The 20,425-nt window shown below is 29.6% G+C and overlaps 1 protein-coding gene across 1 annotated transcript in view; it reads left to right on the top strand.

The window, feature by feature from the left end:
- The first annotated feature begins 1,972 nt into the window (after nt 1-1,972).
- Nucleotides 1,973-20,425, top strand: part of rsh (Rap GTPase activating protein radish) — a 212,330-nt gene continuing 193,877 nt past the window's right edge. Inside the window, exon 1 of the mRNA XM_088268421.1 lies at nt 1,973-2,063. Within this exon, the coding sequence (XP_088124547.1) occupies nt 2,026-2,063 (38 nt within the window). The 5' untranslated portion in view covers nt 1,973-2,025. The remainder of the gene's footprint in view (nt 2,064-20,425) is intronic.

The following is a 20,425-nucleotide window of genomic DNA, read 5'->3' as shown; positions in this document are numbered from 1 at the left end:
CAAAATGTTTCATTATATCCGAGATAAATATCGTGGAATTTTCATGAATTAAACTGTAATTGTTTTTCTTTTGTGATAGTTTAAGGGAGTCATTATTCATCCACGCTTGATACCATTTTGAATTACAAATGTTTTCAGTTTAAAGCTGAAAATATGATTAAACTAATTTATTTGAAATTTAACATAACACAACTTACATTATTATTAACACAACTTACGCAAAATACCATTATTTAAAATCATGAGGGATTTTAATTATAACATGGTTTGTTTTCGAAACAAAAAGTTACATCTCAAACACACCTTCTTGAAACTTTTTTTTTTTAAGAATCAGTTTTAGAGTTTTTTATCAAGAATATATGTCTAACGTAAACTTGATAAATACCATTGTAAACATGCATGAACTCCCTAAAGGCCTACTCCCTAACGATTAAAAATTTAGTTAAAAAAAATGCGTAAATTCATTTTGTTACTTCTTTTCACAATGTTATTACTTTTCGCATTTCTTAATGTTTTGTATTGTATGGGCAAATTCGGGATTGACGCATTTTGTTTAAGAAATTATTATGAAATATAATAATAACTATTTTAAGTAATCATAATTTTACTAAACGTAAGAATTACATTTGTCTTTTGGCGTAGTGAGTTTGGTTTTTTAAATATATTTTTTGTATTGAATATAAATTTTATGATAAACATTTTTTAAACAAAAAAAGGGTTCTATATTTTTTTTATTGTTTTATCGGAACAAACAGTAAAATATTTGGTGACACTTATTATTTTTTTTTACTTGAATTTTTTTTTTTGGCTTTTTACACTTTAAGTAGAAAGTTTTTTTTTAAATTAAACGCTAGTAATAAACCACTTAATGAGTTTTATTTTATTATACACGACTAGTTTTGAAAACTAACAGATTTTTTCATCTACAGGTGAAAATTAAAACTATTTTTTATTTATACGAATGCGTTAAATCCGACTTCGCCTTTTAAATGTTACGATTAATGAAAAAACACTGAACTCTTCTTTTCTGCGATTTCAAAATTACACGATGCAAAAAAGCAAAAAAAAACATTCATTTAACTTATTTAAGACTACTTTTTGAGTATATCATTGTAAACACGACTGATTTAGAGAACTACAGAGGTTCTCGTCGACAGGTGAAAATACAAACTTTAGTTCTCGAAACAAGTCGTGTTTACATTAATAATCTGAAAAAAGTTGTCTTACTCAAGTATCAAGTACACACAGAAAATATTTTAAAATTTCTTTTATAATAGTTCAAATTTTTTAAACGGTCTCGTGGAACGTATGATATTTACCATACAAAAGGAGAGTTCAGTGTAGTGTATGTATGTTATGATATGTTCATTTAAAGGTGTCTTAACTTGATATAAAATATTTATCATTGCTAACTTTTTGAGGAAAGAAATTGGAAGTCTTAGCATCCCAGGGCTTATGACCTATATGACCGCCTCCATGGTGAAATGGTAATCGTGTTTAGTTACCGTGCTGGAGGTTACGGGTTCGATTCCCAAGGGGGGTGAAAATAAGTATTAGTGATTTTACACTATAATATTTGTTTATTATCACCCTGGACTGGTCCCAGAACCGCAAGAGTGATCACCTTACCTTCATGTAAGTAACGATGAAGATAACACTGCGTTAATACGATGCAGTGCCCTATGCACTATTGGGTGCGCATAAGGGTTAGAAAAAGTATATATGCAATGGTCTTAGATCCTTATGTATACTGGTAAGGTTTTATATCAAGTTGAGACACCTTTAAAATTGACATATCATCCGTAGGGTGAATAATCCAGTGTTCAATATGATATATGCTATTAATGTCATGATATGTTGTATGTCCCCCTCGCGGATTGCGCCTACTCCCCTTGTGATGTTTGATGTGTAATTTCCACCCCGCTGCCGATGTGTCGATGTTTAGAGACCCCGTTTTGACCGCCTGTTTCAGATAAGTGTGTGGTCGCAGCGCGCTGGCCAACCCCTCCCAATGCGACATGAACCATGGCTCAGATCCCATCACCTCGGCTGCGCCACTACAGGTTCTAGTCCCAGTTCTAACCTCAACATGCTAGCCCACATTGTCACAGTATCTAGTCGAGCACTGACACCTAACCGACATTCTCACCTACCAAATTTTCACCTGATTTGCGTTTAATTTCAACCCAAATGACTCAATTTTGAACATGTATTTTGACATCTGAACATAGATGGAGAAAAATATACAATTTTTTGTGATGTATGTTCTCGCACAAAATACACATCGTAGGTACTCAAAAGTTCAATTTTAAATACTTAAACATGACACATTTTTAACATTTCAATGAAGATGAGGAAAATATAGAAGTCTTTTATTTACAGGGCTTATGACCTATTATAGGCTAATTTTAAGTGATCACTTTACACACGGGCAACATTCACCATTTCACTCATGATTGACAACCACATTATTAATTTTTTTGATATATCATTAATCTCATGACACTGTGCATGTGAGTTACTAGAGCCATCTTTGTATGTTGGTCTAGACATCTATGTATCTCTACCATTCACTGGAGAAACCCAGATGTGTATTTTTTGAACACACTCAAAATGTTGTGAAAATTAATATTCCATGCACCAATTGAATATTATCAAATAACATGAAATCTGCTACTTTGTAGAAAGCCTAAGGGTAAAAAGCTCGGTGAATTATTTGCCTCAAAACTAACAATGCATTTACTTTTTCCTTTAGAGTTGTTTCGGTTGAAGTTATCCCAAAGTTTGGTAGATAAGTTTTAAGGTTAAATCACTCACACGCAAATCAAAACAGTCATCATCTGAATAGCACTTTGTCAAAAATCAACATACTCTAGTCTAGTAATCCCAGATATTTAGACAATGGCAAAGTGTTCTTCGACGAAAGCAATCACGGGAAATGATTTTCTAAACCATCGATATTTATTTCATGAATATTTTTCGCAGATACTTTGTGGCACATTTTATAAACTTTATATTATTAAACAACTTTATTTTAACTGCTTTTTATTGGTACACTTTATCCAACCGGTCTCGACAAGAACCTTATCATCATCAGGGTTTATGTACTAAATTCTAAAACATTGAAACACCTTCCCTTACCAAAAACTTCCACGCACTCCATTTGGATTTCATTCGTAGTTTTCATTTGGAGTTGACGTATTCGCTACGCAATGCACAATAAAAACAACATTTAGGAGTTTTTAAATCATATTTTTTAAATCATATTTTCATATGGTATACGGAGTGCGTGGAAGTTTTTGGTAAGAGAAGGGTAATTAATTATGAGTATTTCAATGTTTTAGAATTTAGTACATACACCCTGATGATTAAAAGGTTCTTGTCGAAACCGGTTGGATAAAGTATACCAATAAAGAAGTGGTTAAAACAAAGTTGTTTAATTTTATAAAGTTCATCGATATTTACATACATCAGAAGTTCATAGTATTTTCCATATCATCCACTTTCACGTAATACAGGTTTTTTTAATGTTGCCTTACAAAAAAATACCTAGTTTTAGAGATCCTTATCAACACAGTATATTTTAAACCTCTCAAGATATCATCATTTATTAAACTAGATATATATATACATATATATATATATAACTGGTAAAAATTTCGACTTTTACCATCACGCCGCTTCTTATGGGGGCAGGCAGAGAGAATAGAACACCATTCCAATCTGTCTTTGCAAACAATCTTCGCCTCTTCCACATTCATGCATCTCTTCATAATTAATAATTAAATAAGGTAATTCTGACTCTTGACTTGACCGCTTTCAAGTATTTGAAATACTCGATAATGCCAAGTTTTTCTCAGCCTTCATCTAGTTTCTCAAAATGTAGTCATAAAAGATAAGTAAATACGTAAATCCCAATTATGTGAAGGTAAACTTTAAAATCCTTATAGTACGTCGTTATTAGCTGAAATAAAGTAGTTATTAAATTTAAGATTTTAGTGAAACATAAACCTTTCTGGAGGTACTAAAGCCAATATTAAAATATTAGCTGATGTCGAGACGCGAAATAAGGGTGCCGTTTTTATTATCTCCTCATTTTAATTACTTACCAAAATTTCATGTCCTTGAGAGAATCAGTACTAAATTACGAATTAAGATGTAGGCATATTATATATACACTTAACCTCCCTATAACGTTGAGATAGGTACCGCATTATTCGAGAGAACGGTATAGGGGGGTTAAAAAAATATTTATTTTAATATTAAATCACTCATTTCAGTTAATTCCGCTGGTTAAAAAAATAATAATAAAAACATTAACCCCTTTCAACGGTCTTTCCGATGGCGTAATACCTATCTCAACGTTATAGGGGGGTTGAATTATTATTTATTTAAATATTAAATTATTATTTTCTTTATGGTTCTCAAGCTGCCAAAAACTAATTCATGATTTTAGATAATCAAAGCAAATTTACTTGCCAATTATCACGACGCTTCCGCAGGAGTAGGCAGTGAGAATAATATGCCACACTTATCTGTATTTGCAAACAATATTCGCCATTCCACATTCATGCATCTCCTCATACATATCCGCCGATTATTTCCTCCTGACCAAGCCAGTTTTCCTTCGGTCTGCAACTACTTCTATTACCAACTATATTCGCCACATAAATATATTGTACTGATCTTTCTTCACTCATTCGATTCTACATGTTCAAACCATCTCAACACACATTTCTAAATTTTGCCGATAATGCTTTTATCAGAATCGTATATTTTCCTTTATCATTCGAACATCTACCATACACCGTTTGGCCACACATTCGTCTAAGTGATCGCATTTCGACTGCATTAAGTCTTTTTCATCATTATTTTATCAATTGCTTTACATCCATACCATGCTTTAAATCTACACATTATTAGGATGGGATCCAGGACTCCATTTTGCACTGCTAGTTTAGCTTTCAATGAAAGATTTTTCATTGCTTCAACTTCATAATCACGTAATTTGAAATTTAAAAATAATGTGCCAAAATTATTAGCACCCTCTTTATCATTCATCGTTCACTTTATGTGATACCACTTAAAAACCAATTTTTAAGTGGTATTACATAAAGTGAACTATGAATGATAAGGAGAATGTTATATTACCATACCGCAAAGTTATCAATGCTTTTTATACACAAATTTAAGTTATAATATTTCACATCCGACATTATGTGAGTAAAATTATGAACTTATTTACGATTACTGACTTTATATCATTAAGATTTTTCCTTATTTTTGATGATCAAATATTATAAATTTGTAATAAAATCTCCTAGTAAAAAATAGGTTTAGAAATGTTAGAATATTTTCGTTGTAAAATAAAAATAAGTTTTTCAAATTTTACTCGATGTTATATGTATGTAATTTGAGTAGTAATTACACAAGCGTAAAACATAGCTAATAGCTTTCAAATAGTAATGTACGATAATATATCTGCACACAAATAGAATTTCGACATACTTATTTACATCAATTTAGGAGGATATGGTTGATTTTTTTTCTTAAGAACGAGAATACAATAAGAAATGATTTTCGATACAAAATGTACTTTATTTCAGATACACAGGTAAGTAGTTAAAAATTACATTTTTGACATCTCAACAAAGATGAAGAAGAAAATGAAAGTGTGAGTATTTACAGGGCTAACGATCTGGCATAGGCTGGTTAAGCGATTACTTTATACAGTGTAACATTCAGCATTCTACCCATCATTGACAACTTTCATCATCTATGTTGAGATGTAAAAAATCTTAAAATAACTCCGTATGTATGCAAGATCTTTCCGGATTTTTTCACATTTAAGGAGACGTCTGAAAACATGATTTATTTTTTATGAAACCAATAATTTGGCCAGTTATTTCATTCACAGTATTTTCGGTGTGTCCAAACCCTTGTTCACAAATCTGAATGTCGAAATGTAAACATAACTACCTAGTGGAGAAACTCATATTTGTGAACATGTATTTGGACACACTCAAAATGTTGTTATTTTTAATATTGTTTAAATAATTTTTAAATTAATGCACTCATGTATATTTTTACCGCATGATACATACATAGCACGATCCTTGCACGATTAAAGCATGAATATAACACAAACTCTTATTTCTATATATGCATATTGTTACATTTCTATTTTACAGCCATATAGCAAAAAGGTAACTGTTTTATTTGTTATAATATTCATAGAAACATCCTTTTTATAGACTTTGATTTGTTGTCCTAGGAGGTTGAAAGTATTAAAAATTTTTTTCTTAAATCCTTTTAAGTTTTCAGTTCGATAAAACGATATTGTCTGAGATTAAAAAAACTGTCGCGATAACAGTACATATACTTACTGTTTAAATGGAAAACGTTAAAAATTATGTGTTTTCGAAAATTCGCTTAAGTATACAGATTTGTTCATTTTTACTATTAAAAAGACAAACCTTTTATAATATCTAACAAGCATTATTGTGGCTCAGTCTGGTCAAATGGTAAAGAAAGAAAACAGAAAGGACACATTTCCAACGTTTAATTTCAAAATGCTTGTGAGGCAATGAAAATAAATAAAATTTATGAAACAACAATGAAATCATAAAAATTTAAAATGACAAGTGATAGCAGCTGCCAAGAACCACGCTATCTGACATGACAATGTTTAAGTATGGCGCTGCCATTGCGGTCAGAAAATCATATATTACAGGTATATAATATATTAAACTAAAATTTCTTTTTTTAGTCAATTTCCATTTATTTCATATTTATTTTTTTTAAATAGTCCATTTAAATTATAAACTATTTTTAAAAAGTTATCCAATAAGGTTGTGTTAGTTTTTTTTACAAGTAAGGTATTTTTTTATCCAATTTTATTATGCGCTATTTAGAAAAAGAATACCAAAGGAATGTATTAGTTTTTTTAGAGGATAGGTATTTTCGCACTCCAATTGAAATAATGCACTATTTAAAAAAACGCAATAAGAATGTGTAAGTTTTTTAAAGGAGATGTATTTTTCGCTCTAATATTAAATAACGTACTATTTGAAAAAAAGAGCACAATGAAAATGTTATCTTTTTAAAGAGCAGATATTTTTCACTCCCTTATTTAAATTATGTTCTTTAAAAAAAAATATATGAATGTGCTCGTTTTATTTTGCAAGAGAAGTACTTTTCACTCACTAATAACAGCAGTATGTTGATACATAATAGAAATAAAATATAAGTAAATGAATGAATTGATTTTAACATTTTATTTTATTTGATGTTAAGGAGGGTTTAACCCTACTTAACATATACAAATACTCGTAATATATAAAAACCTTTTAAATTTCATCCCTAAAAATGATTTTCTAAAGGTTTTTGTCTCTTTCATATTTTTTGACAACGCAAAAACCTTCTTTATCTCTCAAAAAATAATTCACCCGGAAAATGTCTCTCGTGCTTTTTATGAAATCTTTCTCGCTTTTAACAGATTTATTTAAAATTTGATATTATTTTTGTTAATGCATTCAATGGAAATGATAAATATTTTATTCTGATATATTTTTTACTTTGATCTCGATTTCGACAATTTCTTTTCATGTTTTTAAAATTTATGATATACAGTATGATGCTTAAAATTATAAATTTGTTATTGAATGGTAAAAAAAAATAGATTCCAACAATATTTTGATTATGTCCAAATATTTATTCACTTATTTCGGATTTCGCTCCACTTTTTATTATTTTTATCAAGTTTTTATATTATTTTATTAATATATCAACAAAGATGAAGGAGAATATGGAAGTCCAGGCATTTACAGAGATTGCGATCTGTTATAGGCTTGTTAAATTCATCACTTTATAAACGTGTAACATTCACCATTCTTTGGCAACCACACGTGTATTTGGTTGGTCGTAAAATATTCCTTTTTTGAAATATGCCAGTTAAATTTCATATATTTTGTACAAAAAGTGAAATAATTAAATGTTATTGAAATCCCAATTACTCCAGTTTATTTTTCATGAAAAACTTTTGTTTTATAACATTTTGAGTGTGGTCAAATACTTGTTCACAAATCTGCATTATCTTAAACCAGCCTATGACGGTCGTCGGCCCTGTAAATGCCCAGACTTCCATATTCTTCATCATCTTTGATGAGATATCAAAAAAGAAGTGATCATTTTGTAAATGTGTAATATTCACCATTCTCAACTAGTTTAGGCGAATCGACATAAGACTCTTTTAAATTCTGTCCTTTGCAAGCTTGACACAAAATTTCGTCACATTAAAATAAATAATTTCTTGCTGTGGTTTTTTATATTTTAAAAATTGGACTACATGACTCCTTAGTCTGCAGACTTTGTATGGATGATAACGAAACACCTATCCACATACTCTATAACTGTGATACACTCGCTCGGAAATTAAGTCGCATCCTTGGAGGGCCAGAAGAGAGACTCCGAGAAGGTGAAGCTCTTATCACCAAGACAGGTCGTGAGCTACATGACTCACGTAGGTCTTGAGAGTGAGCTATAATACAGAGGGAGGTCAAAATATACCTAATATGGTCGCAGTGACATAAGGGATGTAAGATCCCTTGACCTCATAATAAAAAGTAAAATAAAAAAGGTTATTTTTGTTTTTAATAAACGCCACCATCTGAAAATCGTAATTGCAACATTCCATTGTACCTGTACATCGTCCTACAATCCTGAAAGTTATTATTTATTTTTTTTGAGTGCCATTGTCCTTTGATTACATCAGAGAAACAAACTGATTCACTTACATAATTATGAAAACAATACGCAAGTCTTGTAACCTTATTTTAATTTGGCGCCGAAAATGATTCGCCCATTTTTTATTTGACACTTACATTAATTTGATGAAACGGTCGCCTCAATTTTAAGGACGCTTTTCCTTGTTTCACGCGACGTTTATATCTGAGATTAAATCTTTGGAATTGTAATAAAGCAGGCCTCCGTATAATTCGACCGCCATTTTGACTGTGATTCTATGGAGAAAATCTGCTACTGTTTCCACAACAAGTTCAAGCAAGTTAACTGTGAGAATTATCCAGGACAGTGATCTCCAAACTTTTTTGAACGCGAACCCTTATGAAAAAAATAATCATAAATTGCACCCACTCATTAAACACACACAAAATAATCAAGTTGTTTAGCAAAGTTTTACTATTTTCATTATAGTTATATTATTGTGTTTATTTTTGTCAAATAATATACGCACATCCTATTGTTTAATTGAAATAAATATATTGTTAATTTAATATAAAGGGGAAAATGTGATTAAATTTGTTAAGTAATTTTAGAATTCAAAAATTCCTAAATCCGAAAAAATGATTCCCTCTGCATATCCGATTAAAAAAAACTGATCATTACTTTTACTTCACTTAGAAAATACCACATTTTTTTAAATTAAGTCACATGTGTATCGATGCATTCTTTATCATTTTTAAACACCGTATGTGAAGCTTAGTTCAAATTTTAGAGTTAAAGGATGAAGGCAGGTAGAAGCTGTTTCTTAATTTTATCTATTTATTTTTGATAAAAAAAAATATCAGAGGCATTTAGTGTTTGGAAATGAAGCAGGATAAAAAAATTGGGATTTATTTAGTGAAATTTAAAAATAACATCTATTTTTTTTAATTTATACATTTATTAAAATCACAATTTATACATATTTAGAACTTTTTTTGCAGACACCCACCAAGCCACCTTGTGTGTCTGGTTGGTGGAGTTCTTTTTTTTATACATTTTTATTGTTTTTAACGTTTTTAATCTAATATAGATACAAAAAAGAGAAAAAAAATTAGAATAAACGTTTTACAATTATCATAAAATTAACTCTTGATCATTTACCCATTCCTTTATTTTGCCTTTGTTCCATATTTTATTTTGACTTCTAACATCCGTCGGCAACAAATTGAAAATGTTCAGAATGATATATTACAGTGTTTGACTCCCATATTTATTGTTAATTCTTAGGACTATTAAACCTTCGTTGTGTGTAAATCGTGTATCATAGTTGTATACTAAAGGATTTCGATATTCTTGTCTAGTTTGTTGTTCAACGATGATACTCATCCACAATATTCCACGTACCGGCAGTAATTTTAAATGTTTATATATCAAGATTGGATTGTCCCTTTGATTATATATATATATATATAAATATATATATATATATATATATATATATATATATATATATATATATATATATATATATATATATATATATATATATATATATATATATATATATATATATATAAATACATATAAATATAAATATATATATATATATATATATATATATATATATATATATATATATATATATATATATATATATATATATATATATATATATATATATATATGTATATATATATATATATATATATATATATATATATATATATATATATATATATATATATATATATATATATATATATATATATATATATATATATATATATATATATATATATATATATATATATATATATATATATATATATATATATATATATATATATATATATATATATATATATATATATATGACTGAGTACAATTTTGCGACATGCAACGCAAGAACTCTAAGACTGTTAGAATAAAAGAGGCATCGGAAGACCTCGAAAAAGATGGTCAGACGATTTAGTCACTGTACAAACGCTGCAAACAGAAACAAACCGAAATAGTGGAAAAATATGGAAGACGCCTTTTTCCAGCATTGGAAGAAAGAAGGACGTAGAAGAACTGCCGAATTAATTTATGAAATTCTATTGTATGTAGTCCTCTTTTCAACATTAATTATTGTCATTGCAGAAAATGCGAGAGGACATACAGTGTTTTAAATATAAATATGGCGTTTTCCTTAGAATTTTCTACATACTATTCAAGGTACGCGCACCTTACATTGGGGACCGCTCATCTAAGAACTTTGTAACTAAGTTTATACTCATCTGTTAAGAGTATTCTCAAGTAAATAATGATTTGAAAGCATTTAATGCGGTATCGTTGAATCAACTATCAGGAATTCGAAACTTGGGAAGCTAAATCGTAATTTCAAATTCTTTATCAATTTTGTATCGATGAGTCCGGAATTTCCAATCATTTAATATTGACAGTAACATTTGGAATTCCGGTACTGAAAATGATAATATTTGAATCCAATTTCATCCGATTTTAAATATACTTTTTTTTCAATACAACCTTTGGAATTTTAATACAGTACCGAAACAATCCATAACAGTGAATTCGTTTACTTTACTTTAGTACCTTCCTTCCTACCTATTCATTATGTTTTTTTTTCGTTTTTTTTTATTAATATTATTCAACGGAACTGGAACAAAGGATACCTTCTACTGTTATTTAAATACCGTTCAGTCAAATAATAGTCGTAGAGTTTTTTTCTACTTTTATATTATTTAACAAGTAACAGACGTTAGTAATAAAAAATTAAATGAAATAAGCACGGAAAAAGCTAAATAGTCGTCCGTTTTATTTTACCGATAAATATCAGTACAAAAAATTAAAAAACCTCTGAGATTAAAAAATCTTTGTTATTAAAATTTTACTTGGTAAATACCTTTCCGGTGAATACTTGTCCGCCTCCATAGTGTAATGGTCAGCACGCTCGGCTTCCATTCTGGAGGTCCCGGGTTCAATTCCCATGGGGGTCAAATAAATTAAAGTGATTTTTTTTACTCTAATATTTATTCAATATCACCCTGGACTGTACCTGAAGCGGAGGGCTGATCACCTTTCCTTCATGTGTTAACGATCAAGATAACACTGCGTTTATATGCAGTGCCCTATGCACCATTGGGGTGCGGATAAGGGTTTGAAGAAATACCTTTATTTCTTATAGCCTATTTTTTCGGATTAATTAAGTTTAATTTTTATTTGATAATGATTCTCAATGTATCAATGTAAACACATGTCATAATAGATTTAAAAAAAGGGTGGTAGGTATTTTTCAAGGATAATTTAAATGAAAAATTATTTATACCACCAATAAGTGACGATTTCATCAGTCGTTAAGCTTACATATGCAAAAAAACGTTCATCATTCATATCATTAAATACGAATAAAAATAAATAATTAACTTTTTACATTGTCTTCTCAATAGAAATAAGATTAAATCAACCTTAATAACCAAAGCTTTATAAAAAATATAATTTAAAATGTAATCACACAACATTTTTTCACATTAAACCGCCCTTGGAATTATAATCCGATGATCATGATAAGATGGGGTTGTTATAACATACACCGCCATTCCAAAAAGGCTAAGAAATGAAATTACCCTAACTCAATTTTGTGGCCGGGACAAATTATGAGAAAATAAAGTAATTCGGTTTTCCGTAAGGAAAATTTAAAGCGGTTACTTTGCTCCGTATAAAAATATTTTCCGCGTATTAATTCTGCCTCTCTGAGCATTTAAGCGCGTAGTTACATTACCAACAAGTTGGAAACATTTGATGTCAACTTACACGCAAATATACTATTAAGGGTTACACGTTGAGTATTAGGTCTGATCTAAGTTTACAAACACATTTATATATATATATATGTATATATATATATATATATATATATATATATATATATATATATATATATATATATATATATATATATATATATATATATATATATATATATATATATATATATATATATATATATATATATATATATATATATATATATATATATATATATATATATATATATAAATATATATATATATATATATATTTATATATATATATATATATATATATATATATATATATATATATATATATATATATATATATATATATATATATATATATATATATATATATATATATATATGTATTTATATATATATATATAATATATATATATATATATATATATATATATATATATATATATATATATATATATATATATATATATATATATATATATATATATATTTAATAAGAATGTAATCTTATTTTAAAATCACTATAAGTATTTTATTATTAGTTAATTACAATGTCTATCGGTTTCGAAACTATTCGCTTCTTAATCAGCTTCGAAACCAGTAAACATTATAATTAATTTATAATTAAATATTTATAGTGATTTTAAAACAAAGTTGCATTTTAATAATAAAATTGAAAATCACGATATTAGTGCTTCAGATATAAATTACACATTTATTAATAAATATGTATATTACAAATATATATGGAATTTCAGCTGACAGTGCTGCCTTCAGTAAGAAACTTGTGGTGTATGTAGCTTTTTCTAATGATTCATAAAAAGTACACAAAATTACAAAATAACTAACACATGAAAAGTACCTAGCATATGTGTATACATCTTTTATAAATTGATGTAAATTAAATAGCGAACCACGCTGTGTATAAATTTGGAAAAAAGAGCAGAGAAAGACCTATAAAAACTTGGTATGATCAGGTATGTCAAATACTTGAAAGCGGTCAGGTCAGGAGTCAAAATAATCGGCGGGTATGTATGAAAAGATGCATGAAAGTGGAAGAGGCTAAGATTGTTTACAAATACAGATTGGTGTGGCGTTCTATTCTCTCTGCCTACCCTGCGGGGTAACGGCGTGATGGTTAGAAAGTTATTTAGTTTGTCTATTAATATTTATATATTCAATCTGAATACTAAAATATAGTCTACTAAATTGTATTTTATTTTTTTTTTTTAAAAAGTGATAATTGTTTCGACTTGTTATGGCATTACACGGAATTTTGCCGTCTGGCAGTCCGGTTAGCATGATAAAACGGTGATAGTCTTGGATTGGCTTCTGTTTCTGACCGTCTTTCTTCGTATCGGTGCGCACGATCGGTGCGTGATCACGGTGCTCGTGAACTCGATCACGCCAAACTGTCGTAGTCGCTTTTATTTAAAAAAAAATGGACTGCCGGATAGTAAAATTCGGTGCAGTGCACAAGCGCCCTATAAATACAAAAATACCAACACTACGCATGTAAATATTGAATACTTGTATTTCACCATTAAATTTGAAATGCTTGGAGCATAAATTGTTTATATTTTCTTTAGTAAAAAGTTTAAGATGCATACCAAGTAAAATTTTATCACGTGCGTTCATAAAGATGTCAGAAGTAAAAACTACCCCCATCGGTCACCCCTCTTACCAGATAAATTCCCGTAATATGTGGTTACCTACCCTTCGATATCGCATCCTTACACCCTTACGGGAGATTTAAAGGGATTCGTGGCATACATTCCCACAAATATCAGTGTGCGGTGGTGATTTCACATACCTATGGGGTTAAGCGAGAGACTCGTTTGAATATTAAGTTTAACAAGTCATAATTTTGCTTAGAAATAAATTTATTCGTATAGTTAGTTGAAATTGAATTACATTCTCCTCACCACTCATCGTTCACTTTGGGTACCACTTAAAAACTCACTTGAATCGATTTCATGAATACTTGTTTCGAAATAACTGTTCTCTTGTTAGGTCAACTCTATGACCTGATGAGGGAATGGTTAATGTGAAACCGGTAATGGTAAATAAGTTTTTGAGTGGTTTTACACAAAGTGAACGATGAATGTTTTACATATTGCAATATAAGTAAATTATGCATTTAAATACAAAACAAAGGAATTGAATAAATTCAAATGAATATTCGCTCAAATGCGTACATACAATCTGTATAAATTAAATTGCATTTCTCATTTGGTCAAAATTTGAAGTCTCACAAAGTTATTCCCGGGTTGCTTTGAAATTTTGCCACAGCTACGTGCGTGTATTTGTATACACCGGTAGCACGTCTTTTTCCCAGTGATTAATTTTTTTTTTGTCCCCAATGGCAGCGCCATCTGTTGAAAGATACAGCAACACACGCTATACTACATATTGCTCCTGGCGTACATCATGTTTCCTGACAGCTCCTGTCACTTCCCATTCTTAATGTTCTCGTTTGCATTGATGTTTCAAAGGTTTTTATTAATATTTTCATTCCTTCACAAGCATTGTGAGATGTAGCTTTTTTTTTCATTTAACTAGGCTGAGCCACAGCAACACGTAGCCGGGTACAGCAAGTTGTTGATTTTTCGTTTTATTTAATGTTTAAAAAAAATCATGATATTACATATTTATTGATTTGGCATTAACTTATATCTTCTAAAACAGTATTTCCGCTCGTTGCGTTGATAAGAACATCTGTAGTTTTTATTTAAACTAGACGTGTATATTGATAAATTCCAAACACATTGTTTTTTATTTTATATTATTTATTCGGAAATTGTACAGCTTTAAATTTAAAAAAATATGTAATAAAAAAAGTTTCATTAACAATATTAAACATAACATTACACAAACAAAAATAGTTACATTAAAAATAATAAAGCCAATTTATTAATTACACATTTATGTTATAATTACTATTAAAACATTATGCCTTATAAAAGTGTTTTTTTTATTCTATTTATTTGTGAATGATTGTACTTGGAAAACTTTATAAAATTAAACAACTTTGTTTTAACCACTTTTTTATTATTATTTTTATTGTATTTGGATTTATTTAAAAGTATTAAACATAAAACATTTCCATCTAAAAGTTATTATTGCGTGAAAGAGGATGAAAGGTCGAGTATTTCCAAATGCCCAAAGGCTATATCATCCATCCGGATGACCGGAGTGAATGTATCCATGTTTATTTTCGGTTCATCATCAAAAGCCTTTTATTTACATTGTACTGTTTGGTATTAAGTAAACTTGAAAGCTCAATCGCAACATAAATTTAACCATGATAAAAATAATACAAAATAAATTTCTTAATTGAATGCTGAAAATGTGAAAAATCCTCTTTTTAAAATTTTATCATAACACTAGTCGTACCTGGCCAGGCGTTGGATGTTTAGTGGGAAAAAATAGATATTGGCATCTCAACATAAATGAAGAAGAATGTGGAAATCTAGGTATTTACAGGGATTACGACCTGTCATAGGTTGGTCACTTATGTCTAAGTCTCCTTTATTCAGGTAAAATATTATTATTTATTTAAATCTGATGATATTTTTTAAATAAATATCTCGCAAAGCCTCTACTTTTAGAGGCTTGTCTGCAGGTAGGATAGTTAGGACGGGGAAGTTAAATGTGAAAAATACACCACAAATACCCGGACCAATCGAAAATAAATATTTTTAGATTCATTTTGCAATTGGCGGGAATCGAACCCGCGACGCCAGTTTCGCAGTCGAGCGTCTACTCAACTATGCCACGGCGCCTGTCCATCCGTTTTTTATATACCAATGTTCGTATATACGTTCTTTTATTGCTTATTTCCGGTAAAGATTCAAAGCCGAAACACTACTTTTTTTTTAGATAAATTAAATGCAAATTTCTAGGTTAATTCACATGCTTAGATCATACTATTATACCGATCCCAAGATATTTGAAAATTCCAAATTATGAAATGTTTTTAAATATTTAATTTTTACATCATTTTTGACATTGCAATAAAGATGAAGAAAATTTTGGAAGTCTGAGCATATTCTGGGCTTAAGACCGGATAAGATTGGATAAAAGATCACTTTATAGGTACACGTTCAACATTCACCATCCTATCCATGAACAATCATTGTCAACAACCACACTACTCAAATTTTTGAACAAGTATTTGGACCCGCGAATTTAAATAATAGGAATGCAAACTAAAATTTTAATATTGAAATTAGAGATTTCAAAAGAATTTATGTTAAATCAGGAAGATTATCCAGGTTTTTTTTCTACCTTCGTGTAGCTTTATTTCAGTCCTTTACATCCCTTTCCTTAGGCAGGGATGATTAATCAACGTCAACATATCAGCATCCCTGTGCGAAGCCTTGGGGAGAAGGTTCTATTGTTGCCATCACAAAGGCCGAAGGCCAGGGGTGAGGAACCAATGGGGAAATCGTTATAACAGATTCATCTCATCTTGAGGATGTTTTGCTCTTCATAAATTATACTCATCGTAGGACTGAATTGGCAAAACTGGCAGTACAAAAAGAAGTCCTTTTATTTTTTGACATCTCATCAAAGTATCAGTGTACGGTGGTGATTTCACATACTTATGGGGAAGCGAAAGACCCGTCTGAATATTAAGTTCAACAAGTCATAATTTTGCTTAAAAATAAATTATAATAGATTTATTTATTTACAACATTTTGAGTGTGTCCAAATACTTGTTCACAAAATCTGGATTATCTCCAATTACAGGAGTTATTTTCATATTATTTTTTGACATCTTATCAAAGATGAAGAAGAATATGGAAGTCTGGGCATTTACGGGGCTGACGACCGTCATAGGCTGGTTTAAGTTATCACATTACATACGTGATACATTCCCCAATTATACCCATTAGTGACAACCACACTACTCAAATTCTCGGAAGTTCTTTAAACGTAAACCAATTTTGAAACATTGTTCTTTTAATCACTAGAACTTCACTAGAGACATCTATTGGTAAATAGTGTTCATATTTTTCTTCATCTTTGATGAGATGTCAAAAAATAGTATGAAAATAACCCCTTTAATTGGAGATAATCCAGATTTGCGAACAAGTATTTGGACACACTTAAAATTTGTAAAAGAAGTCCAGCTTCCAACCCTAATGTACGTATGGAAATGAAAGATGGAATCGGAAAAAGAAGGATCAAAATATTCATTGGCTGAACCGGCGGTACACAAGTCCTGATTCCAACCCAGTGAAGCATGGAGATGGCAAAAGAAGGATGGAAGGAGACTGTATTCAGCTGAAATGCAATCTCTTAGACTAAAGAGCAACAAAATTGGTAGATGTTTGAATGGTGATAAAAGGGAAGAATGAAAATGTGAGATGAGCATTACCAATGAAATTGAGAAAGGTGTGTTGAGATGATTTGGGCATGTGAATCAAATTAGTGAAGAAAAAACAGTTTAAAAAATTACGAGGTGAATGTACATATTTAAAAAATAGATCCAGAGGAAGACCTAAAAAAGCTAGACATGATTAAGTATTTAAAATACTTAAGTATGTCTCAGAACAGGAATCGAAATAATCGGCGATTATGTATAACGAGATGCATGAATGTAGAAGAAGCGTTGATGATTTGTAAAGACATATTTGTAAGCGACGTGATGGGGAGTTCGTTAGTAATTTTTTTCCTATTAAAATTATATTTTTGCCTATTTTTTCCATCACTTCTTTGTCTTTTAAAAACAGGTAAACACGTTCGGCTGTAATGAATATGGTACCGTATCCGATAAATCCAGAGAGTAAAATGATACCTTAAAAACGGTTTTATTTGACAATCATGGGAAGGATGATGTGCAAAAAAGAGATAAGAATAAGTAACAAAATATTTATTTGTTATTTTTCATTCTCAAGACGATATTAATCGCATTTTTTCAAGAAATTTTATATGCATAAAGTTTCATTGAAATTTGATATTTTTTATTCGTACCTGATTCATCTTGGGATACCATAACAATATTTTTATTATATTTATTTCGATTTTATTAAAGTAATTTGTGATAGGTACCGTGACGTAGTTAGGTAGACACTTGACTACGAAACTGGCGTCGCGGGTGCGATTCCCGCCAAGTGCAAAATAAATTTAAGAAATATTTATTTTCAATTGGTCTGGCTGTTTGTGATGTATTTTTTACATTTACCTTCCCCTGACAAGTCTTCAATAGAGGCTTTGCAGGTTATTCTTTTTTTTTTTTTTAAATCCATTTCAGACTCATATCATATTTTCATGAATTAAAAAATAAAAATATGTTTTCTAGCATCCTATTGAAAAAAAAACATTTTTTTACCATGATCGGTCAGGCATTACCGTGGTTCTATCTGGTCAAATAAAAAAGTAAGAATACTAAGAGAACACATCGCTTTTGTGTATGATTTTACAATGCATGCGAAGTTTTTAAAATATTACAAATCATATTATTTTTTGACATCTCATCAAAAATGAAGAAGAATATGGAAGTCTGGGCATTTACGGGGCTGACGACCATCATAGGCTGGTTTAGGTAATCACTTTCAAATTACAAATCTTTCAAACAACGATGCTAAATAAAATATTTTAAATGAAGGAATCAGTATTTAACAAGTAAAATTTACAACAAATTTGGAGTTTTTTCACATCCATTATTTTACTATTTGTGTATTATTTACATAAACAATAGAATAATAATAAAATTAAAAACAATTTTGTCAATCTTTCCGCTGTATGATGATGTCAGTAACGACAATGATATTTATATGAGTTTCAAATTTTTGAGTATTGAAGTTGATAATCATGGGTAAAATGATAAATATTACACGTTTATAAAGTGACCACTTAAACCAGCCTGTGATGGGTTTAAAGCCCTGTTTATACTTAGTCTTCCTTCCATAATTGTACTTGAATGTAATTCAATTCCTAATCGATACATACAAAATTCGACTAGTCGCGGGACATCTTCAATATTTGGGCGATTGAATGAGGAATTTAATTGAATATAAAACGCGTTAAAGGGACATTGCGTTTCTTTAATGGTACATAATAGTTTTATGGAACTGTTAAATAAAATTCCCAGGCTATTGCACAAGTCGTAAATGTCGTTACGTTCTATTTTCATTGGTAAGTTGTAATCGAATGTTTTATCAATATGATGTTACAAACATACGAGTATGTAAGAAAAAAATCGAGAAACGAATGTACTTTTTGTGTTAATTTTTAAATCAAACACAGATTTTATAAATGAAACATATTATACATATTATACTCCAAATCAATCAATAAACAAATATACGCTTTAAGCTTTTAAATTAATGTTTTTAAATTGTTTACCTTAACATAGGGTTAGACAGAGATAATAACGTAATTGTAATAGAGAATAACGTAAACGACACACCAATCTTCTTTGCAAACAATATTTGCCTCTTCCACATTTATGCATCTCGTCATGCATACCCGCCGATTATTCCGACAAGCATTCGAAATACCGAATCATGCTAAGTTTTCCTCAGTCTTCCTTTACTCCTATATCTAACCAAATTCGTCACATGAATTTATTTTACCGTTCATTCTTCACGCATTCGATTAATACGCTTAAACCATCTCAATACTCTTTTTTTAATCTTACCGATAATGTTATGATCTTATCTCAGGTTTGCATTTTTTTCTAACATCATCATTCAAATATCTGCATCACATGGTGGACAGTGTACTTCTTGACGGCTATTGTCATTAAGCATTTTTATTTATTTTTTTCAAGTATTTAAAATGTCGTCATTCATTTACAAGCACTGTTAAATTAACCATATAAAAAATGCTTATTTTCTTTCTCTTTCTTTTGCATTTCACCAGACTGAGTCACAACAGTGCGAGGCTGTGTA

Source organism: Brachycentrus maculatus, unplaced genomic scaffold (assembly GCF_059751285.1).
Source record: "Brachycentrus maculatus isolate JH-2025_06_01 unplaced genomic scaffold, ASM5975128v1 h1tg000323l, whole genome shotgun sequence".
Classification (NCBI taxonomy): domain Eukaryota; kingdom Metazoa; phylum Arthropoda; class Insecta; order Trichoptera; family Brachycentridae; genus Brachycentrus; species Brachycentrus maculatus.
The sequence above is the reverse complement of the archived record's forward strand: the minus strand, read 5'-3'. Positions and strand labels throughout refer to the sequence as shown.